The sequence below is a fragment of the Schistocerca gregaria genome, chromosome 2 (genome assembly GCF_023897955.1).
Source record: "Schistocerca gregaria isolate iqSchGreg1 chromosome 2, iqSchGreg1.2, whole genome shotgun sequence".
In the NCBI taxonomy this organism is placed as follows: Eukaryota; Metazoa; Arthropoda; class Insecta; order Orthoptera; family Acrididae; genus Schistocerca; species Schistocerca gregaria.
The window spans coordinates 121688475-121714274 of record NC_064921.1 but is presented as its reverse complement, the minus strand read 5'-3'; the positions used below and the strand labels follow the sequence as shown (position 1 = coordinate 121714274).

At 38.1% G+C, this 25800-nt stretch overlaps 1 protein-coding gene across 1 annotated transcript in view; it reads left to right on the top strand.

The window, feature by feature from the left end:
* LOC126336485 (dynein axonemal heavy chain 7) overlaps positions 1–25800 on the top strand; it is a 978012-nt gene that overhangs the window by 711258 nt on the left and 240954 nt on the right. The window contains exon 48 of the mRNA XM_050000228.1: positions 22938–23129. Coding sequence (XP_049856185.1) covers positions 22938–23129 — 192 coding nt within the window. The remainder of the gene's footprint in view (positions 1–22937; positions 23130–25800) is intronic.

Here is a 25800-nt window from a genome sequence, read left to right as displayed (position 1 = left end):
TAGTGAGAGGACAAAATGTAAGGATGTAGAGGCTTATCTCATGAGGGGTAAGATAGATACTGCCTACAGGAAAATTAAAGAGACCTTTGGAGGAAAGAGAACCACTTGCATGAATATCAAGAGCTCAGATGGAAACCCAGTTCCAAGCAAAGAAGAGAAAGCAGAAAGGTGGAAGGAGTATATAGAGGGTTTATACAGGGGCGATGTTCTTGAGGACAATTTTATGAAAATGGAAGAGGGTATAGATGAAGATGAAATGGGAGATACGATACTGCGTGAAGAGTTTGACAGGGCACTGAAAGACCTGAGTCGAAACAAGGCCCTGGGAGAAGACAACATTCCATTACAACTTCTGACAGCCTTGGGAGAGCCAGTCCTGACAAATCTCTCTACTACTGGGGGAGCAAGATGTATGAGACAGGTGAAATTCCCTCAGACTTCAAGAAGAATATAATAATTCCAATCCCAAAGAAAGCAGGTGTTGACACATGTGAAAATTACCAAACTTCAGTTTAATAAGTCACAGCTGCAAAATACTAACGCGAATTCTTTACAGACGAATGGAAAAACTGGTAGAAGCCAACCTCGGGGAAGAGCAGTTTGGATTCTGTAGAAATGTTGGAACACGTGAGGCAATACTGACCTTACGACTTATCTTAGAAGAAAGATTAAGGAAAGGCAAACCTATGTTTCTAGCATTTGTAGACCTAGAAAAGCTTTTGACAATGTTGGCTGGAATAATCTTTCAAATTCTGAAGGTGGCAGGGGTAAAATACAGGGAGCGAAGGACTATTTACAATTTGTACAGAAAGCAGATGGCTGTTATACTAGTTGAGGGACATGAAAGGGTAGCAGTGGTTGAGAAGGGAGTGAGGCAGGGTTGTAGCCTCTCCCTGGTGCTATTCAATCTGTATTTGAGCAAGCAGTAAAGGAAACAAAAGAAAAATTTGGGATAGGAATTAAAATCCATGGAGAAGAAATAAAAACTTTGAGGTTCGCCAATGACATTGTAATTCTGTTAGAGACAGCAAAGAACTTGGAAGAGCAGTTCAACGTAATGGACAGTGTCTTGAAAGTAGGGTATAAGATGAACATCAACAAAAGCAAGACGAGGATAATGGAATGTAGTTGAATTAAGTCTGGTGGTGCTGAGGGAATTAGATTAGGAAATGAAACACTTAAAGTAGTACAGGAGTTTTGCTATTTGGGGAGCAACATAACTGATGATGGTCAAAGTGGAGAGGATATGAAATGTAGACTGGGAATGGAAAGGAAAGCGTTTCTGAAGAAGAAAAATTTGTTAACATCGAGTATAGATTTAAGTGTCAGGGAGTCTTTTCTGAAAGTATGTGTATGGAGTGTAGCCATGTATGGAAGTGAAACGTGGATGATAAATAGTTTAGACAAGAAGAGAATAGAAGCTTTCAAAATGTGGTGCTTCAGCAGAGTGCTGAAGATTAGATGGGTAGATCACATAACTAATGAGGAGGTATTGCATAGAATTAGGGAGAAGAGGAGTTTGTGGCACAACTTGACTAGAAGAAGGGGTCGGTTGGTAGGACATTTTCTGAGGCATCAAGGGATCACCAATTTAGTACTGGAGGGCAGTGTGGAGGGTAAAAATCATGGAGGGAGACCAAGAGATGAATACACTAAGCGAATTCCGAAGGATGTAAGCTGCAGTAGGTACCGGGAGATGAAGACACTTGCACAGGATAGAGTACCATGGAGAGACGCTTCAAACCAGTCTCAAGACTGAAAACCACAACAACAACAACAGTGGATTGTTTTGAAGCAAATGTCCCTTTTAGTATATCTTTTGTAAGCAAATACATGCCCACCACCAACTTCCTGACATTACCAAATTAATCATTCCTTGATGCTTCATGATGTTTCCTACCAACTGAAGCCCTATTTTAATCACATATTTCTTTTGTTCCCAGTTTGATTCAGTGCCTCTTAATAAGTTAGCCAATCTACAATTCATATGTTTCTGTTCTCATGTTATGTGAACAGTTTATTGTTTACGTTTCGCATCTGTGCTGGTCTACACTCCATATACCCATAGAAAATGCTCCCTATCATTTAAATTTATATTTGATTTCAGAAAATTTCTCTTTTCCAGAAACTTAGTTCTTCCTATATCCAACAACATTGTATATTCTCTCTATTTTTGCCATTATCAATTATTTTTCTGCACAAATAGCAAACCCATCTACTACCTTTAGTTTGTCATTTCATAATGTAATTTTTTCGGCAGTATTTGATTTAATTTGAATGTTTTCCATTACCTTTGTTTTATTTTTGTTGAGACTCATACTATAACCTCTTCAAGACACTGTTTAAAGCATTCAACTGGTCTTTGAAGATCTTTGCCATCTCTGACAGGATTACATTCTCATTAACCCTCCTGCTATTTATGATACCATTTAGTATCAGTTTAGACAATTGACAAATAATTTTCCATGTACATACAAGTTTCTTTCAATAACTAGTTTAGCATCTTATAGTTCCTGACATAACTTGGTGAGAACAATACAAAAAAAACCTCTATGTACAGTATAATGATTACTGGTACTTATAAATATATTGGTACAAATTGAAGTGTCCTACTCCTCTGTGAAAGGAATTGCTTACTTCTGTAAAAATATTTTTATGAGAAACTCTTTCAGGACTCTTTTAAAGCAGCTTCCACTAAGTTTTTTTTTAATTTGTTATAAATTTTGACCCCAACATAATAGGGCTGGTTGTCTGCACCTCTTATGTTCTACATCTACATCTATACTCTGAAAATCACCATGAATCTCATGTCGGAGTTTCTTCCAATTCCATTCATTTATGGAGTGTGGGAAGAATAATTGAATGCCTCTGTGCATGCTGTAATTATTCTAATCTTGTCCTCAAGACTGATATGTGAGCAATATGTAGAGGGTTGTAGTATATTCCTGGAGTCATCATTCATAGCAAGTTCTTGAAATTTTTTTTAGTAGATATTTTCAGGATAGTTTATGTCTGTCTTCAAGAGTCTGCCAGTACAGTTCTTTCTGCGTCTCTGTGACACCCTCCCATGGATCAAACATACTTGTGACCCTTTGTGCTGCCCTTATCTGTATATGTTCAGTATCGTCAGTCCTATATGGTACAGGCACTACACACTTGAGCAATGTTCTATAACTGGTCACATGAATAATTTTAAGCAATGCCATTTGTAGTCTGATTACAGTCACTCATTGTTATTGTATTCATAGTATACTATGTTTTTTTGTTTTGCAAAGTGCACACTTTTACATTTATCAACATTTATAGCAATTTGCCAATCTTTTCACCACTTTAAAATCTAATTCAGAAGCTATGCTGTTATAAATGGGAATGACATCTCTCCTAGTATTGTAAATATATTCATCTCTATTTAGACTATTATGGTGCTTGTATTACAAAATTAATTCAGCAGGTTCATAAACATATATTGGTGGCAGCATTAGTAATTTCTTTTTGAACAGCCCTTTGCAAGACTCATTATAATTTACCTTGCTCAGAATCCGTACTGCATTTTTATTCAGGATGAATACCGTATTCACGTGCATGATAGTGGAACACCCCCATAGTTCAGTTCCATATGTGAGATGTGGGTACACTAAACCATAGAAGGTCATACTATTTCACTCATAATTCAGAATTTATGACATTATTCTTACAGTAATAATTGATTTTCATAACTTTTTACTTGAAAGAGATAGCTAACATCACATGATTCCCTAAAGAGGTGCCTGTCTGATATTACAATAAGGAAGACAATTTTATTACCCAATTTTATTTTATTACTGTCATCAGTGATGTCATTCCATTGCTCTCCATTGGGTTGGTGGTGTATTTGAATGTGCATTAGACTTGATTTACTAAGGTTTAAACTTAAGCAATTATTTTGGAAATAATTTAAGCCAAGTAAGACATGAGAGTAATAACAGTTCAGGGCCAGATCAATCTCTCTGGGCCCCAGTTAACAACTGTTTTCTCATCTGGATAGTTCAGTACCTTGTTATTGTGCAATGTGGGTATACCATTAATCGCTATATAAAGACAGGTTGTTGTTCAAAACTGTGCAGTGTAGGTATACCATTAATCTCTGTATAAAGACAGGCTGTTGTTCAACTGTTATCAAAAATCTTGAAAAGACCTTTACCAATTAACGTAAACCTTTTACATGAAACTGTAATGAGCATTCACACAGACATAGGCTATATATCTTTTTAATATATTTAATACATAAATATAACATAAAGAGGAAATGCTTTTACCAAAAGTCTCCAAAAATTCTTGGCAGATTTACTTCAGATTTTTATGCATTACACTAGTAATAAACATATGGATGGACATGTTTTAATATATGTAGTATATAAATTTACAGGGTGTCAGAAACAGTCTGAAAAGCTTGATAGAGTGTTGCAGGGTAGGTTGTGCTTGAGTAATAATTGTCAAGAAAAAAATTGAAATGTTGCATAATTTTGAAGTTAATTAGCGTTGAAGTTAGGCATTGTGAATGCAAATTAAACTGGCCTGCCACAGATGGTGTTGCCAAACATGCCATTCATTTGGTTTCCTAAAATTGAATAAGGGAGCTATACAAAATTTTGGCATGGTTTAGTAGTGAGGATCAGACCTGAGTCAAAGTCTGAGCAGTCTCATGTGCTGTCATCTACTTTGTGAGACAACTAACACTGTTTGTATGTGGTGGGTCACTTCAGTTTGTGGACACAACTGCATGATTGGCTAACTTCAGTTCTAGTTGACTTGGAAATAGTGCAACATGTCGAATTTTTATCTTAAAAATTATTTCTCAGCACAACCTACCCTGCAGCATCCTTTCAAGCTTTTCAGTTTGTTACTGACCTCACTGTATACCTAATTCATATGTAATAGGGAGCTGTTGTTAACAAAAATCTGGAAAATGTTATTGACCAATTCACTTTATATTTTTACACAACACCCTAATAAACATTCAGACAGGCATAGGCATTATATGTTTTAAACAGCAATGTGCAGGTTTTCTGTGAAAACCGAATGCAAAATAGAAAATCCTGTGCTGTGTTGTGAAAATTGTGGTCTTATTTTCTTTCTCACAGTCAGTTTTAACAACTATAGCAGGACATTTAAATGATTAAACAAATTGTTTCTCCCATATATATTCATTCTTGTTACATATGTTATTTAAAAAAATATTCAATGGAAAATCCAGGATGGATGAGGGAGAGGAGGTGATCTGGAGGAGGAAGTGATGGCCAAAGAGAGGGAGGAGGAGGAGGAGGAGGAGGAGACGGTCAAAGAGAGGGTGAGGAGGAGATGGAAATAGAGAGGAGGCATAAGGAGATTAGGGCTTATATCCGACTCCTATACATATTTAGCAATCATAAAGCGTAGTTGGGTTTGCTGTTATGTAATATGAGCAATAAAGAGCACAGAACTGATATTTCGGCCACACTACACTTTATTATAGATGGACTAGAGCTGTACTTTGTGCGTGTCTGCTGAACCTGATGTCTGGCTTATAGGTATGATTGTGAGAGACTTTTAGCTATTCTTCAGATACCACAAATTTTCAATTTATCAAGTAACAGCTCATTAGATACTGTGTCAAATATATGCAACAGATCCAAGTACAATCCTGGAACCATTTCTTTCTCATCTGATTTCATTAATGTTATAAGTACCAAATGGCATGTGGCAGTTGATGTTGAATAGCCATACCTAAAGTTGTTTTGGGTTCATATCATATCTTTTCATTGACAAGAAAGTTTTCTGATCTAGTGCAATAGTTTTTTAATTGTTTACTAGGATTCAGACGTAAACTGATGGTCAGTAGTTATTGACTTTGTTGGTATATCATTTTATGCAGTGGCTTGTCTACTGCATATTTTTATTCTTATGGAAACACGCCTTCATTTTAACTTACATTCAACAGAACAGGAATGATTGAGTGTTTACATCTTTCTGTAATAATCGAGAAAATCTATTGATCTGCTTATGTTATTTGTTATTCAAAAATGGTTCAAATGGCTCTGAGCACTATGGGACTCAACTGCTGTGGTCATTAGTCCCCTAGAACTTAGAACTACTTAAACCTAACTAACCTAAGGACATCACACACATCCATGCCCGAGGCAGGATTCGAACCTGCAACAGTAGCAGTCGCACGGTTCCAGACTGCATGCCTAGAACCGCGAGACCACCACGGCTGGCTATTTGTTATTGTACTATTGCCTTAGTGTACACATGAAAGGCTCTATTATAGAATTTTCTACAAGATCTCTACCAGATGTCTCTGGAATATCTGTGTGTACTGCCCAACAAAGAAAGTGATTCAGTTCAGATAAAGAGGAGGAAACAAAATGAAATGTCACCGGGTGAGAAAGTATGTGTGTTTATTTCAGTGATTACAATACTGAGCCAAAGTTTCAAAGAACTCGGCAGTTTGAGCTCACCTATCACATCACGTATATAATATATAATATATAATATATAATATATAATATATAATATATAATGACCACTGGTTGGTCAAAAGAAGAGATACAGTGTAAAGTGCTTATTGAACAAATTACATAGTGCACTTAGATCTCTCACTATATGGCCTCCATGTGTAATGCCGCCTGCTTCAATTTGCACCTTGGTGGTAGCTTTATGATGTTCATTGATTAGTGTGCAGCATGCCTTACCTATGTTGGCTGAATGCTCTATTGCATAATTATTTATTTTGTTCCTTCACGTGTAAAAGTTCTGACTTAAAGGCTGTTTTGTGGCTTGTTTGAACATTTCCTTTATATGGTCTTGCAGTAGCATTCTCGCTTCCTGTGCATGGGGTCCCGGGTTTGATTCCTGGCAACGTCTGGGATTTTCCCTGCCTTGAGATGACTGGGTGTTGTTGTGTTGTGTTCATCATCATCAGTAATCCCCTTTACGGTCAGAGGAAGGCAATGGCAAACCACCTCTGCTATGACCTTGCCTAGTACGGCGGTGCAGGTCTCCCGCATCGTCCCCTACGCTCCTCGGAGTATGGGACCTCATCATCATCATACAGTCAAGATCATATATTTTGCAGTAGCTTAATTAGACTAAGTGGAAGTTTCATTGAAGAATAAATATAATATGGCAGTTTATTGTTGCCCCTTTCTTTTTGAAAGGACAATGTTAGTCAATGTTAGTCAAAGCCCTATAAACTTCATGTCATTTGCTTTCTGAACCCTTAGCGTGTTAAATAACGTCCTTTCTCTCCTCTGCTGGCTTATTTTTGAAGAATCTGCTTCTTCTTAATTATTTTAGCTGTTGTTGGAACAGCAGAGCTTAAAAACTCTAACAACTGACGCTAGTGACCTAAGTAATGAAAATCAACACATCAGTAGTTAAAATTATCTTTTCTATTTATGTTGACCATTGCTGATATGTTTTACTGGGTCTTGAATCTGTCACCATAGTATCAGAGCTTACTATATATGCAGCATTACATGATTTTAATGTATCTGCCAGTTCCATATTGTTTGTTTGAGTTTGTGTCTGAATTAGGCCTCTAACTATACTAAGGTCAATGGGACTACCCAAAGCCCTGTTAAGGCTGTCAAAATAGTGCAACAGTTGAGCATTTTGTGGGCACTAAACTCCAGTAACTTTATGTTTACCTGATCCACTTGAATGATCATTTATATGGACAACAACGTCAACCTTTCAGTTGTTCCTTATTAAGTTTATTGTCCAAGAAATAAGATTCTTTTAAATGGTAGATGTTCACTAACAAATATTTCCACTTCACCCCCTTCACTTTCAATATCTAATTTCGAACATATAACCCTGTAATTTGGAATACTCAGTTTCACTAACTTTCAGTCCATGTTCTGTTATTACTAATAGTTGTTGTGAATGCTCATCCATGGACAGTTGCACCAAATTGAGCTTATTACTGCATATATCAAGTGCTCTGTGCTAAGAGGTATGATCTTTTCTTTTTTTACCTTTCATTTTGTATAAGTCATAACACTTTGGGATAAGGGACTCTGAATCATGGAATTATTTTGAAGATCTTGCTCACTGCACTACAAGGACAATATACTCACTTCCAAACTTGTCTTTTCCATGTGAACAGAGCTGTTTGACATTCAGGGTGTTGTTTAATTCACTGCTGTTGTGTTGCTTCTTGCACCTAAGAATTTATAGTCTCGGACAGCATTTCCCAACCACAGTGTTGTGACATGTCATTCACGTCAGGTGTGTCATGGAATTTTTAATGTCTTTTAGCAATCCAGAAATAAAATATCGAGAACACAAAAAATTTATCACCAAATTGTTTCTTGGAGTAGCCAAGTCATCAAGAAATCATGCATGCATGATTATATGCATAATTATAAAAAATGTACTAGTTGCATTTTATCTCTTTGCCTTTTTTGTATTTACGAAAAAACACTTACAGGGGTTCTACAAAAGATTGAAACTTACTTTCATGTGCTGCGAAGGAAAATTATTGAGAAATGCAGGTCTGAGATGATTAAGTCCTTGGCTTTAGGCAGTTCATCATGAACTCCCCCTTTCTGGTTCACTAACTTGAGCTTCCTGTTTTTGTTTAAGTGAAGCCAATGCCTGGTATGTTCTTCACACTTCATTTCATTTGTATCTAGTAAACACATATTATTTAACTTTTTACAAACTTTCTATAGCTCAGTTTTATAGCACTCAGTTTGTCTATTAAAACATGAACACTGAGGGAGATCATGTCACACTGATACATTTGTTATGCCAACATACATGTTGTACAGTTTTGGCAATAATTTACAGTGTCATCCAAGTGCTGACTGTCTCCCATTTTTGTGAATGTCAGTGGTGCCGCCTGTGATTACTTTGTGATTGTCTTATTTCTGATTGTTTGTTTCTAAAGTTAGGTTTTCATCTATAGCACTTAACCTAGTTCCCTTCTTTCTTTCTTCTTCTTCCTCATGCACACATGACTGCAAACTGCACTAGCTCAGATCAGGATGCAGCTGTCACATGGGACACAAGCAGAAATCTGGAGGGGGTAGGAAGGGGAAGTGATAGTAGGGTACAGGTGGGGGGAGAGACAAATGCTGTCTGGCAGTTTCTGCAGGTACTAGAATGCCAACAAGCATAAAGTCAGAAGATTAAAGGGCAGGGAGGTCAAGAAAAAAGGAGTGAAAAAAGAGAGGATGGGGAAAGATGGGTGGGTGCATTGGCAGAAGGCAGCAAATAAAAATGGTGAAGATGAGAATGGGGCAGAGGTGGTAGTACAGAGGAAGTGGAAATTGTTGGATGGAGATTGTGGGGACAGTATGTTACAGTAGGTTACTGTAGATTTTATCCTGCTTCATCTCTCATCTTCACACACTTTAGCATTTTTTTTTTTTTTTTTTTTTTTTTTTTTTTTTTTTTTTTTTTTTTTTTTTTGCACACCTGCTCGTGACACATGAACTTGTGATATTCAATCTAACCCATCTACCCCTCCCCTTCTCTTCACTTATTAAAACACGAATAAACTCTCATACCTCATCATTTGTTTTCTCCCATGTTCCTGTTCATTTTTACATATTTGTCCGTATTTTTATGTATCTATGCATATTTTTGAAAACAAAGATTCCAAGACTTACCAAGCGGGAAAGCGCTGGCAGACAGGCACATGAACAAAACACACAAACACACACACAGAATTACGAGCTTTCGCAACTGGCAGTTGCTTCGTCAGGAAAGGGGGAAGGAGAGGGAAAAATGAAAGGATGTGGGTTTTAAGGGAGAGGGTAAGGAGTCATTCCAATCCCGGGAGCGGAAAGACTTCCCTTAGGGGAAAAAAAGGGACAGGTGTACACTCGCACACACACACACACATATCCATCCGCACATACACAGACACAAGCAGACATATTTGAAATCTTTGTTTTTAATATATTTTTCCCATGTGGAAGTTTCTTTCTGTTTTATTTACATATGCATATTTTTGCATATCTATAGTTGTTTCTGCTTGTGTTCACATATTTTTATGCATATTTCCTCTCATCCAGCTCCTCTCACAACCATTAACACCTATTTTGCACATTTCTAAGTCATTCCCATTTTCTTTATGCCATTCTTGCCACAATGGACTCCTGGTCTGCCTTTCTTCATCAGTTCATAAAAGTGTCCCTTTCCCAGACTAAAACCCAATCACACATCTTATTTCTCAAATGCTAGATAAACCATGAAAATCCCCCCCCCCCCCCCCAAATGGCATAGCCATAAAGATTCATTTCTCTCAATCTCATCCCTCCTTTCATTTCGCAATGACATTCACCTTTTCAGATTCCTCCAATAACTGGCCATCACAAACCTGGTACAGCCAAAACACATATCCACGACACTGACATCGCACAACCACCTCTGCTTCCTCCACAGAATACTACTACTCTGCAATCCCTACTCCATACATCACATCTCTGAAACTAAATCCCTTGCTCTCTAGTATCTGGAGGGACATACCTGACACTATTTCCATAAGTTATTCGACTTTCTGACATGCTGCTTTCACATTAGGGTGCCAATATCCAACCCCTATCCTACCCATAGTGTTTCTCCTTGTCCACCCGTCATAGCACTTAAACACTGCCTAACAGATGTTTTCAACTTGCCAAAGTCCCTACCAACATTCAGCCACCAAATACAGGGCCTACACATTCCTGTAGCACTATTGTTAATCTTTCCAATAAAACCTTCACTCCATAGAAGTTTCAGTCCTATCCAAAAGCCTCACCTTTAGCCCTACACCCAAATTTAACCATGATGTACTTCTCATAGAGCTCCTCTCCTTCTCTTGATCCCTGCAATGAAAGCACTTCTGTGCTGCCAGTCCCTCCAACCAAAACCAAGCTAACATTGAGCTCTGTGGCTTCCAGTTCATACCACCATCCAACTGTGTTCATCCCTACCCTCCCACCTAACCACCCATGGTCACCTTCCAGTCATTCCTTACCTCCGAGATAGTCTCACCATCCTTCGCTAGTCCCTTCCTCAGAACACCAACCTTTCAGTAGAAGTTTGAATAGCCATACACTACTTCAAAACAAATCCTGACCTAATAATCCTTCCTGCAGACAATGGTTCCACCACTGCTGTTACGAGTCACAGTGACTACCTGACAGGAGGAGCAGATGAAAATTCTTTTGACACCTTCCTGAGAGACAATGTCCACTTCTTCCACATTAACAATGTGATTGTTGGCCATATGTGGCTTGAATTCGAAGAAATAGTATTGACAGCAATTGAGAAATTTATACCAAATAAATTAACAAACAATGGAGGTGATCCCCTTGGTACACAAAATGGGCCAGAGTACTGTTGCAGAAACAATGAAAAAAGCATGGCAAATTTAAACAAATGCAAAATCTCAAAGGTTGGTGATCATTTGCAGAAGCTCAAAATGTAGCACAGACTTCAATGTGGGATGCTTATACTAGTTACCACAACAAGACTTTGTCTCAAAACCTGGAAGAAAATCCAAAGAAATTCTGGTCATATGTTAAGTATGTTAGTGGCAAGACACACTCAATGCCTTCTCTATGTCATAGCAATGGAAATAGTATTGACGACAGTGCTGCCAAATGAGAGTTGCTACACACAGCCTTCCAAAATTCCTTCACCAAAGAAGACAAAGTAAATATTCCAGAATGTGAATCAAGAATAGCTGCCAACGTGAGTAACTTAGAAGTAGATATTCTCAGAGTAGTGAAGCACCTTAAATCACTTAATAAAAGCAAGCCTTCCAGTCCAGACTGTATATCAATTAGGTTTCTTTCAGAATACTCTGATGCAATAGTGCCATACTTAACAATCGTATACAACTGCTCACATGATGAAAGGTCCATATCCAAAGACTGGAAAATTGCACAGGTTAAACAAATATTCAAGAAAGGTAGTAGAAGTAATCCACTAAACTACAGGCCCATATCATTAACATTGATATGCAGCAGGATATTGGAACATATATTGTGTTTGAACATTATGAACTAGATCAAAGAGAATGGTGTATTGACACTCAGTCAACACAAATTTAGACAATGTCATTCTTGTAAAATACAACTAGCTATTTACTCGCACAAAATTTGGAGTGCTATGAACAAGGGATTTCAAACTGATTTCTTATTTCTAAATTTCTGGAAGGCTTTTAACTCTGTACTACACAAGAGGCTTGCAGTGAAATTGCATGCTTATGGAATCTCATCTCAGTTATGTGACTGGATTCATGATTTTCTGTCAGAGAGGTCACAGTTCATAGTAACTGATGGAAAGTCATTGAGTAAAACAGAAGTGATTTCTAGCATTCCCTAGGCCCCCGCTGTTCCTTATCTATATAAACAATTTAGGATACAGTCTGAGCAGCCGTCTTAGCTTGTTTGCAGATGATGCTGTCATTTATGAGCTAGCAAAGTCATCCGAAGATCAAAATAAATCATTAAGTTGGGGAGAGAGTGTGACTAACATGATACATGATTTGAGGTGGGCATCATTAAAACAAAAGCATTTTTCATTGTGGCAGAACCTCCTCACAAAATTTCAACCACCAACTTTCTCCTCCGAATACAAAAATATTTTGTTGATACCATCCTACATAGGAAGAAATGATCATCATAATAATATAATGAAAGTCAGAGCTCAGACAGAAAGATATAGGTGTTCATTTTTTCATATGCTGTTCGAGAGTGGAAGAGTAGAGAATCATTGGGAAGGTGGTTCAATGAACCCTCTGCCAGGCACTTAAGTGTGATCTGCAGAGTATCCACATAGATGTAGATGCAGATGTAGCAGAGACTTTCCTAGCATCCCATAATGCCAAAATCCTGGTCTGGTTCAGGTTCATTGATGATACCTTCATTATCTGGACTCAGGGTCGAGACATCCTATCTTCATTATGTCACAACATGAACACCTTCTCTCCCAACTACTTCACTTGATGCTCCTCAACCCAGTGTGCTACCTTCCTAAATGTTGGCAGCCTCCTTCAGATGGCTCCATATGTTCCTCCGTCCAAGTTAAACCCACCAACCACCAACAGTACCTGCATTTTGACAGCTGTCATCTGTTTCACACCAAAAAAATTCTCATATGCAGCCTAGACACCCAGGGACATGCTATGTGCAGTGACAAGAACTCTCTTACTCAATATGCTGAGGGTCTCACTAAGGCCTTCACAGACAGGCACTGTCTGCCAATCTCATTCATTATTACTCCTCACACCCTTAATTCTCCAACCACCCCCAAGAACTGGCAACAGAGGAGTGCCCCCTTCATTACCCACTACCATCTTGGACTGGAACAACTGAACCACATGCTTCATCAGTGCTTTGATTACCTATTATAATGCCCCAAAATGAGGGACACCCTACCTGAGATCCTTCTCACCCATCCTGTAGCGGTATTCCATAGCCCATGCAACCTCCACAACATCCTAGTCCATCCCTGTGCCACTCCCAATCCCAACCCTTTATCACAATGATCATATCTCTGTGGAAGACCCAAGTGCAAGACCCACCCAATCCGATGACCCAGTACTTCCCATTCAAGTCCTGTCACAGGTTTATCCTACACCACCAGGGACTGGGCAGCTGTGAAAGGAGCCATGTCATTTACCAGTTCTGCTGCAATCATTACACTAGTTTTTGTATTGGTATTACTACCAACCAGCTGTCCACCGAGTTGAATGGTCACCAGCAAACTATGGCCAAGAAAAAAGTAGGCTATTCTGTGGCACAAAAAGCAGCTGAATATAACATGCGTTATTTCAATGGCTTCTTCACTAGCCATCTGGATCCTCCCATCCACCACCAGTTTTTCTGAACAATTCAAATGGGAGTTATCCTTATAACACATTCTCTGCTCCCATAATTATCTCGGCCTCAACCTATGGTAACATATTGTCCCCACATCCTCCACTCAACATTTTCCACCCTATCTGTTCTCTCATTACATCCACATTCTTGTCCACATCTACCCCTGGAAATGTCCTGCAATTTAAAACCTGGTTCCTAAATCTCTGTCTTACCATTATATAATCTATCTGATACCTTTTAGTATCTCCAGGATTCTTCCATGTATACAACCTTCTTTTATGATTCTTGAACCAAGTGTTAGCTATGATTAAGTTATGCTCTGTGCAAAATTCTACCAGACGGCCCTCTTTCATTTCTTTGCCCCAGTCCATATTCACCTACTATGTTTCCTTCTCTCCCTTTTCCTACTGTCGAATTCTAGTCACCAATGAATATTAAATTTTCGTCTTCCTTCACTACCTGAATAATTTCATTTATCTCATCATACATTTCTTCATTTTCTTTGTCATCTGCAGAGCTAGTTGGCATATAAACTTGTACTACTGTAGTAGGCATGGGCTTCGTGTCTATCTTGGCCACTATAATACATTCACTATGCTGTTTGTAGTAGCTTACCCGCACTCCTATTTTTTTATTCATTATTAAAGCTACTCCTGCATTACCGCTATTTGATTTTGTATTTATAACCCTGTATTCACCTGACCAGAAGTCTTGTTCCTCCTGCCACCAAACTTCACTAATTCCCACTATATCTAACTTTAACCTATCCATTTCCCTTTTTAAATTTTCTAACCTACCTGCCCGATTAAGGGATCTGACAGTCAACGCTCCAATCCATAGAATGCCAGTTTTCTTTCTCTTGATAACGACGTCCTCTTGAGTAGTCCCCACCCAGAGATCCAAATGGGGGACTATTTTCCTCCGGAATATTTTACCCAAGAGGACACCATCATCATTTAACCATACAGTAAAGCTGCATGCCCTCAGGAAAAATTACGGCTGTAGTTTCCCCTTGCTTTCAGCCGTTTGCAGTACCACAACAGCAAGTCCGTTTTGGTTAGTGTTACAAGGCCAGATAAGTCAATCATCCAGACTGATGCCCCTGCAACTACTGAAAAGGCTGCTGCCCCTCTTCAGGAACCACATGTTTGTCTAGCCTCTCAAGAGATGCCCCTTTGTTGTGGTTGCACGTACGGTACGGCTATCTGTATCATTGAGGCACGCAAGCCTCCCCACCAATGGCAAGGTCCATGATTCATGGGGGGAGGTTTGTGGAACATGCTGTTTCTCAATTTCAGCTTGTGGCAGAGAATGGCGGACAGTATAATGAACATGCCTTGTGCCAGTCTCATGAAAATCAAAACTCGGTTTCATTGTTGCTTTTTCTGTGGTTTTTGATGTTAGAACAACTAAAGAACAATTTCATTTTTGCTTTTCATGTGATTTTTGACCTCAGGCCTGTTAAAAACCCGTCATTTTTCCTTTTTATTCATATATTGGCCTTAGGATGGTTAAAAATCAATTTTTCCTATCCAGTATGGTATGATTTTGCTGTGGTGGGTTGATCTACTTAACAGTGCCCCAGCCGTCGAATGCCAAACTTGTGCAGTCATATACATTGTATAATATAGCTGGTTTAATGTGCAGCTCACACCATAGCAATCATATTGCTATTCATCTTTTATTGTAACTAAACTCATTTAGGTTCCAATGCTTTCACTGCTATCTAGTGGGAAAATGATCATTAAATTTTTTTCAGTTACATTTTCCCTTTCTTCAGTAATATTCTCTCGAAATTTGACATCATTCTGAGGGTCAGTTCCTTTTTATGGGGTTTTGAAATTTGAACTTGAATTAGTCACACTGTATATTCCAAGGATTATTGTTTAAAGGCAGTTCCTGAAACTTTGTAAGTTGATGTCTTATCTTCAACTGCCTTTTCAGTTTGTTCAGCATCTCTGTTACACTCTTCCACAAGGATAAACTTGTAACCTGTCATGCTGCTCTTCTCTATATACATTCAATATCCTCTGTTAGTCCCATTTCATACAGGTCTTACATACTGAAGTAGTATTCTACGATGGATCACACAAGTGATTTGTAAGCAATCTCCTTTGTAAACTGACTGCTTTTCCTCATATTCTACCAATAAACTGAAGCGTGCCACCTGCTTTACCTATGAATGAGTCTGTGTACTCAATCCATTTCATGTCCCTGCAAATTGTAATACCCAAGTATTTGTTTGAGTTGAATGATTCCAACAGCAACTCATTGATAGACTGTAAGGCAAAAACGAATAATGAGCCATGAAGAACTTATCCAAATGGGACAGAAATCACTAGATGGATGCACATATATAGACAAACAAATGATTACAATTGCAGAAAAGTTAGATGGTTTATTCAAGAGAAAGAGCCTCACAAATTGACAAGTCAGTAATGTGTTGGTCCATCTCTGGCTTTATCCAAGCAGTTACTCGGCTTGACATTGACTGATAGAGTTGTTGGATGTCCTGTTGAGGGATAATGCGCCAAATTTGTTCAATTGATATATTAGATTGTCAGAATCCTGATTTGGTTGGAGATCCATGACTGTGATCTTCCAAACATTGTCAATCACAGAGAGATCCAGCAACATTGCTGACTAAGGCACAGTTTAGCAAACATGAAGACAAGCTGCAGAAACTCTTGCCGTGTGAGCATCATTTTGCTGAAATGAAAGCTTAGAATGTCTTTCTATGAAGAGCAACAAAACGGGGCCTAGAACATCACTGATGTACCACTGTACTATAAGGATGCTGCAGAATACAACCAAAGATGTCCTCTATGGGAAGAAATGTCACCCCAGAACACCACTCCTAGTTGACAGACTGTATACGGGGTGACAATCAGGTTGGTATTCCACTACTGTCCAAGGTGTCTCCAGACACATCTTCAATCAGCAATCTCATTGACTGGAGCAGTATTATCTTCAAACTGGGCCCAAATTACCAGCAAAAATGTGTCGGGAGATGCTAATGTGATACCAACATGACTGTTGGTGCTATTCGTTTCCAAAGCACGGCTTCTTGGACTATCATCCATGGCACCTTTACAGCACAGTGGTATGTGATGATATCCTGTGCTCCATTTTGTTGCCCTTCATGGCAAGCCAACCTGGTCTTTAATTTCAGCAATATAATGCCTGTCGTTGCACAGTAAGAGTCTCTATTGGTTGTCTTCATGCTTGCCAAACCTTACCATGGCCAGCAAGGTCACCCAATGTCTCCACCGTTTTGAGCATTGTGGGCAGGGTTCTCCAACCACCTTGGGATTTTGATGATCTAATGTGCTAAGGGGGCAGAGTTTGTGATGATATCCCTGAGGAATACATCCAACAACTCTTGTCAATTCATGCCAAACCGAGTAACTGCTTGTGAAAAAGACAGAAGTGGACAAACATGTTATTGGCTTGCTCAATTTGTGAAGCTCTTTCTCTTGAATAAACCATCCATTTTTTTCTGAAATTGTAATCATTTGTTTGTAAATATACATCACATCTACTGAATTCCGTCCATTTGGATAATTTTTCAGTGGTGCATCAGCCCCCCCCCCCCCCCCCCTCTCCTCAGCCCCACAGAGTGCACTGTATTCATAGGATACTACAGTTTTTTCATATTTTTTTCAGTTTGTGAATTGCACAATTTCACAGTGCTAAACATTTAAAGAAAGTTGCCAATCATTGTATGGAAATATGAAAATGATAGTTGGATGTTATAAAATCATACCTACCTTGTTTGCTCTCTCTCATGTTGACAACTTACATTGTTATCTACTTGCTGAAGCTTTCAGTAACTTGTTTTTATGCAAAGTGAACGTAATGATGGTGTTCCAATAAACAAAAGGTGTGCTCAGTACTTATATTTTTCACTTTGTTTTTAGGAACTGTGCATAATTTGTTTTAATATATCTTTATGTAATCTAAGTGCCAACTGCCAAGAATTAGACTGGACTAGTTTCATGGGTGCAATCATCTATATATAAGTAAGTTCTAATGAACAAGACTAGTCAATTTATTGTTGTTGTTACAGTTTTGATTAAATTACCAAAGTTAATTATAATGCAACTGGAATGCACTGTGGTGTACATTATAAGATGAAATCACTGATCTGGTACTCAGAAACATTAATTGTGTGCCATTTTAGATTCAGTTTTAAAATATAACCACCCTAAGTTATCAAATTTTAATTAAACATGTAATAAATTTGTCATGCATGTCATTAACATCTGTAGCATAGTTTGACATAGGATAGATTTGTATAATGTTTCTGTTTTAATATGAAATCACATAAATACTGGAAATGTGTCAAGTTTACATAACGAACAAATAGAGTAATCGAATAATAATAACAATGTTTGTACTAATGTACACTCTGATGATCAGCAGTGAACATAAATGAATAAACAAAAGCATGTGTTTTTTTACATGTGGTACATTTAATGTGGTACTGCATATAACAACATGTGCATGTCAGTCTGCTACATCAGACTGTGCCAGTCTTCTTCTTATATCCTCCTTTTTCATCTGTCATGCATTCTTTTGCTTCCAAGGCAGCAGCATTCCTTCACTGATTTTACTGTGTGGTCCCCAGTTTTGCTGCTAAATTTGCTCTTAATCTAATTTTTGCTACAACTCAATACTTTCATCATTTATTCCATATTATGTGCTCTGTATATGCTTCAAGAGATCTTAAGAAACTGTTGTTTTTGCTCATGACACAAATATATTGCTAAAGAGTCTGAACACATCCATATCATCCTCAATCAGGAGAATAACTGAAGGTTATTACATCAAGTTCACAGCAAACAGCTTAACCTTTAATCTTACAAAAAGTCATACTCTAAAATTCCAAGTGAAATTGTCTTATAGGTATCAGAAGAAGAGAGCAAAAAACTCCAAATGCTGAGTCTCCATGTGCTATATTCCAAGGCATCCCAATGGGCAATAAACTGAGATGACACCAGTATACGTATAAGTAAACAAAAGAGCTCAGGCAATGTAGCTAAGGACAAAAAAGAATTTATTCTGTAGGAGATTACTAAAAGAGTATGAGTATTATGTAGAGTTGATAATCAAATGGCCAAAAATTATCTATGCAAGCGGAGCTCTCACATGCATGTGGGTGTTGGTTGCCTGGCTGCACATCTCTCCCACTTGCGTGCCATGCTGCCTGAACAGGAAGATGATGAAACTGCCAATGCGCCACATTAATCAGCAAAGCAGTTATGCAAGTATTATTGAGTGGGTTGCATGCTGCTTGGTTTCATATGTAAGTTTCTCAACCACATAGATCACAAATAAAACAAATTTTCAGCATTATTTAATAAGTTTTGGTGAGCTGGCGATCAATTTTAAAGATATTCAGGACATAAGTTGCAATGCAGTTGCGACTTATTTAGCTTCATAATCAAAAAAAGCTATTGATGCACTTATGTTCATTGAAGCATTGTATCATGCTTGCAACCTCTTAACATAACATTGGTAACACTTCCTGAGATGAACAATATAAGACTCCTGGACAATTTTAACATAAAGGAATTTCTCTTTTAAATGGGAATTAGATTGCAGATTGATCCATTTCATCTGTACATACGATGGAGCACTTTAAACTGAAATCACAATTGGTTTTGGATACAGCTAAAAAATGGGTGTAAGATTGACAGCTTCCTCTAAATGTTTATAAAACTGTTTATGTAATTCTTTGAATGTCACAATGAATTCTTAAAAATTTGTGGTTTGCTTAATGCCACTGATCTGTTAGAGTATGGCAGTGGGCTTACTGCCCTTCTTCTTCTTCTTTTTAAATGGGATATCCCTTCCATAATGCAACTTTCTTTTTAAATGCATCCCTATCGAATCAGGTATAAGTTGTTTCTCACCTTGCACTGTCTTACTATGGGTAGTGTGCAGCAAAGTCTACCCGAAATGGGAGGTCTGCAATCCATGCCAGATATTCTGACTGTTGTTCCTGTATTCCCTTTTTCTTCTGAACTTCAACAATAGTGGGCCTTAAACAAAACAAAAGTTATTCCAGGCATGCTACTTGACTCTGCCAATGTATTTTACACAAATGTATAACATTTGTTCCTGTTGTTCAGTTCCATGAAAAACAGTTGAAATTGATGATGTAGTAATGCATGTGACTTCAGAAAATTTATTATCCATGTTATCAATTTTATCATGTTCTCTATGTTGGAAAATTATCACTGGATGCTGCTTGATATACAGAACAGTCAACCCTGCACAAATTGTCTGTTGATCATTGTGCATTGTCAACTAAATCCTGAAATTCTTTCTGCATGTTGTTGTAATGCAATTCCATAGCAAAAATGAAATTGTGTGGTGGTCATAGTAGTGTTTTGCTCTTTTATTGTCAACTAAACTTTTAAATTCTTTCTGGCTGAAGTTGTAATGCCATACCATGGCAAATTGGTTGTACTGTCGATTATGCGACTGTATCATAGATATTCAGAGTTCTATTCCTCTGTGATACAATTTCATTTTTAAAGGCTTGTGATGACAGATTGCTAGGCTTCTCCTTTTTATGCCAACAGCCTCCAGACCTGTAAACTTGCTTTATACCATGAAGGGTAGACAGAGCAGACACCATGATTCTACTGAACTCAAGGAAGTTATGCCAAATGGAAATTCTACACCAAATGGCAGAAGAAACAGCATAATATCGCAGTGGTAAATGAATTATCATGCTGTACCAACTGGTTCTGAAAAGAACTGAATGAAAGCAAGATGTACCGAGTAGCACTGAGGGAGGCTTAACTTCAGACTGCATGCAGGGGCAGCCCATTGTGCTCAAGTGCAGTATGGGATACTTGGCAGACCCTGATCCAACTAAAGCCTCTAGAGAACTTTAGAGATTTTTACACTAATGTGCTAGTATCTAGGTTAACGACATTTTTGGTCAATAAAATGTATGAATTTAGAAGGAACCATGATACTCAAAAGCACAATACTAGCTATAAAAGTAATTTCCATATGGACCCTGCTTCTCTGTCTCAGATTCATATCGGAGTTTTACATTCTGTTGCACAAGTGTTTAAATTGTTGTTGGTAAAAAATTTAAATCTGGGGATGTTTAAAAACATAGTAGAAGAATACCATCTCTTCTACAATTTATTATATATGTTAATACATGGCTGTACATTCCACTTAGCTCTGATGTTAATGTTAAACCAATCTCAACATTGCCAGCATATTAACAGCTATGTAAAGTTATACACTGCAGTAAACACTTTCAGTGAAGTATTAGATAAAAACAGTGCTGAATAGTTTAAGAGAAGGTACAACAGCTGTTTTCCATGGAACTGTTTTCCTCCTAATATACATATAGCTTATGTACATTGAGGAGACAAAAGTCATGGGATAGTGAGAGGCATGTATACAGATAATGGTAGTATTGTGTACACAAGGTATAAAAGGGGAGTGCATTGGAGGAGCTGTCATTTGTACTCAGGTAATTCATGTGAAATGCTTTCCAATGTGATTCAGCTGCATGATGGGAATTAATAGACTTTGAACGTGGAACTGTAGTTGGAGTTAGATGCATGGGACACTCCATTTTGGAAACTGTTTTGGAATTCAATAGTCTAAGATTCACAGCCTCAAAAGTGTGCTGAAAATACCAAATTTCAGGCATTACTACTCACCATGGAGGATGCACTGGGCAATGGCCTTCACACAATCACCAAGAGCATTGATGTTTCCGTTGAGTTGTCAGTGCTAACAGACAAATGACACTGGCTCAAATAACCATGAAAAAATGAATGTGTGGTATATGATGAATGTATCTGTTAGGATAGTGTGGTGAAATTTGGCATGAATGAGCTGTGGCAGCAGACAATCAATATGAGTACCTTTGCGAACAGCATGATGTCATCTGCAGCATCTCTCCTGGGCTTGTGACCATAATGGTTGCACCCTAGAATAATGTAAAACTGTGGCCTGGTCAGGTGAGTCCAGATATCATCTGGTAAGAGCTGATGGCAGGGTTCGAGTGTGGCCCAAGTTGTCAATAAGGCACTGTGCAAGATTGCGGTGGCTCCATAATGGCGTGTGCTGTGTTAACATAGAATAGACTGGACCCTCTCATCCAACTGAACCAATTATTGACAGAAAATGGCTATGTTTGGTTAGTTGGAGACCATTTGTAGCCTTTCATGGAGCTTATGTTCACAAATAGCGAATGTAATTTTTATGGACAATAATGAGCCATGTCACCGGGCTGCAATTGTCCATAACTGGCTTGAAGAACATTGTAGACAGTTCGAGCGAATGATTTGGTGATCCACACTGCCTGACATGAATTGCATCAGACATTTAAGGGACATAATCAAGAGGTCAGTTCATGCACAAAATCCTGCACTGGCAGCCCTTTCACAATTACGGACTGCTGTAGAGGCAACATGATTCAATACTTATGCAGGAGACAATGACTTGTTGAACCCATCCCATGTGAAGTTGCTGCACTACACCAGGCAAAAGAAGGCTGAAACAATATTAGGAAATATCTTATGACTTGTCACCACAGTGTATGTTAAATATACAATAATTAGTTCCCATTATTATCAGTGTGACTATCTTTTTTTTCTTTTTTCTTTAGAGGAGTAGCTTACTGTGGCTGCTTCTGTGTGATAACGTATAATTTGATTCATTCCATATCTTTGAAGGCTTTATGGATTTAAGGAACACAATGTATGGGTGAATGAATTAATCCCATTCAAAGGCTTGTGTAATTCTTCCTCTCTTTCACAGAGGCCATCATTGTAACCAGTGGATTAAATTTTTTTAAACACACTTCTCAACCTTTCTGTTATTTCTTTCATTGTTTCTTCAGAATACAATATAAACAGCAGACTGCATCACTCCTTTGGTAATTTAAGCACTTCTCTTTTGGCCCTCCATTCTTGTTTACCGTATTTGATCTTTAAAATATACTGCTCTTTTTTGTAACTACATATTTGAATTGATTGAGATGAAATGATGCAATAACTTGACTAATTTGTTTATTTGCAGCTCATAACTTATTAATTTTTGCAGATTCTATATAACAACTAAACTGAGGAATCCTCATTATCTGCCAGAAATCGCTGTGAAAGTAACTCTAGTAAATTTTATGATTACACCTGCTGGTCTGCAAGATCAGTTATTAGGCATTGTAGTTGCGAAAGAATTGCCTGCCTTAGAAGAGGAGAAGAATCAGCTAATTGTACAGGGTGCTGAAAATAAAAGGTAAGATTTATTTGTTATTACTTTGAGTCCTGAGCTTTTGCGAAAAATGGCTGCTCTGAAAACTTTGTGCTTTTCATCATAGTGGAAATTACTGCAATTGGAGCAGTGTTCATAATACAGTAATAAAACATACAGTACTAGGAAATTCAGACTTTTCTGCAAGGCAATATGTAATACACTGCCTTTGACACAATGCAATATTTAAAAAGGCATAATATTTGTAGTTCTATTTCAGAAAAGGAAGGAGAAAATAATGGACAGAATAAACCTTTTAAAGTAATAGAAGCAGAAGCATGTAACATAATAATTTATACAGTGTATCCTATAAATGATATTGTGCATATCAGATCATAAGTTCATTTTTTAATGAAATTATTACATGATATTGAATACTGTGAATATAAAATGTGAGTGGTAATTATGCTACTTTGTTATCTGCTGATTGTGGAGTGTAATATGAAACACTGTAGGGTGTCGTTAACTTTCCTTGAAATCTATTATACTACTGAAAATTCTGAAAAGAGTGGGTCTAGGGAAGAAATGAGTGGTGGATAGACATAAAGATGAACTTCATAATGAAATGCCTCAACATACTACTCTAAGTCCCTTTCATGGATGGGATAAGAAAGCTGTTTCTGATATCCACACTTATTTAAATATCCTATAATGAAGCACCAAAGAAACTGGTATAGTCATGCATATTCAAATGCAGATATGTAAAAAGATAGAACATGATGCTGCAGTCGACAATGCCTATATGAAACAACGAGTGTCTGCTGCAGGTGAAAAATTTTGGAGACATCCACAATGGGCTAATGACAAAATACATTATGGAACACATACAGTTAAACATTACACTTAGGCCACTGTCAACTAGCCTCTTTCAGCACACTTTGTTCAATACAAATTTCAAGTAATTTGATTTTATGTATAGGAGACATTTCTAGTTTTGCATTATTAACATTTAAGGTGAAATACTAAAGTTTATTTGAGATAATAAACATTTCTGAGCTACACAAATACAGCTACACAAATACCTAGTTTTCAGCGTGCAAAAAATGAAATATATAATTCCCTTGTTCAAGCAGTGAAACTGTCCTCAGTGAGTATGTTGAGTATTTGAGAAGATTTATTTCAACATTTATGAAGGGCAACTACAGAGACAATGTGTAAAATACATCTCTGGTCAGACATAGTGTCCAAAAGTAAAAACAAAGAATAAGCAACACTGTGACTACATAATATCTCATGAACTTCTTTGACAAGCAGCACTTTGCAGCAAGATAATTTTCTGATATCGCTAAAGGATCCCACTGTTCACCAGTGTCAACAATATCATCTAGTGACACAACACCCCAACTATGTAACCATTTGCTTTGCAGTGTCACCGGCAGTGTTGGTTAACCTCGGCTGCATGGCACCTGCACTTGGGTTTGGAATGGGAAGCTGTATTGATGTATCTGTTTGGGCTTGTCCAGTTGCATGGTCCCAGCTGGTGGGGATGGTGTGTAAATGGTCTTCAATGTGTCAATTGATATCATCATCAGATTACTGCCAACATCCACCTTAAGTTGTTTGTTGCCCTACTGATCACATTTTAAGGTCCATCATAAGGTGGCTGTAATGGTTTGTGCACAGCATAATACTGAATGAAAACTTGTGTAATTTTTGACAACTCATGGAATACAAATGAATGATGAGACTGTCACTCTCTTGGTGCCATGGAGCACAGTTATCACATGTGTGACCACAGTTTTATAACAAAGTCCAAAGCCTCAATCACATCACTCTGAGCACTGTCAAAAAATTCACTTGGCAGATAAATCATTTGTTCATATACTATCTCGGCTACTGTGGCTCCCACATCCTCCTTGATAGTTGCACAGATGCCAAATAGAACAATAGGTACTAACTCAGTCCAACATTGTGAGTTTTGACAGTGTAAGAATGCCTTTAACTGTTGAAGTAGTTGTTCCACAAGTCCATTTGCCACTGGGTGACACACTGTGGCTCTAATCCTAGCAGCGAGGGTGAGGTCCATGAATAGATGTATCTGTCTCCCTTGATCCATTGTGATGCATAGGGGAATCCCGAAATGGGCAATTGACCTGCTGAAAAGGATGGCAACTACAGTCTCTGCTATGATGTCTGTCATGGGAAAAACCTCTGGCCAATGTTTGAACCTATCGATTGCCATCAAACCCTTCAGACGGTGGGAAAGATCCTACTACATCCAAATGTATATGTTTGAAATGTTGATTGGGTGGCAGAAATGTGCTGAGTGGTGTATGAACATGTTGTGTATTTTCATTGTGCTGGCATACTGTGCATTGATGTACATAAGCTCTGGAGGCTGCATTGAAACTTGGCCACACAAAATTTTGCTTGGCTGGCTTGGTGGTTTCGTAGACTCCTGGATGCAGTGAAGCAGTGGCTTGCTGGGAGAAGCCCTTTGACACAAAAGGATGTGCTCTTTATGTTGACACATCCCAGTATATAAAGTCATTGGGTGTTGGCAATGGAAGACACCGGAGCTGTAGACTGGTAGATTCTGCCAAAATCTCTCACAGATCTGTATCAAGCTGCTGTGCTGTTACAAGGGCATCAAAGTCCACAGTACATGTGACATCTTGAATGTGTGATAGAGCATCAGCCTGCACATTCGTCTCGC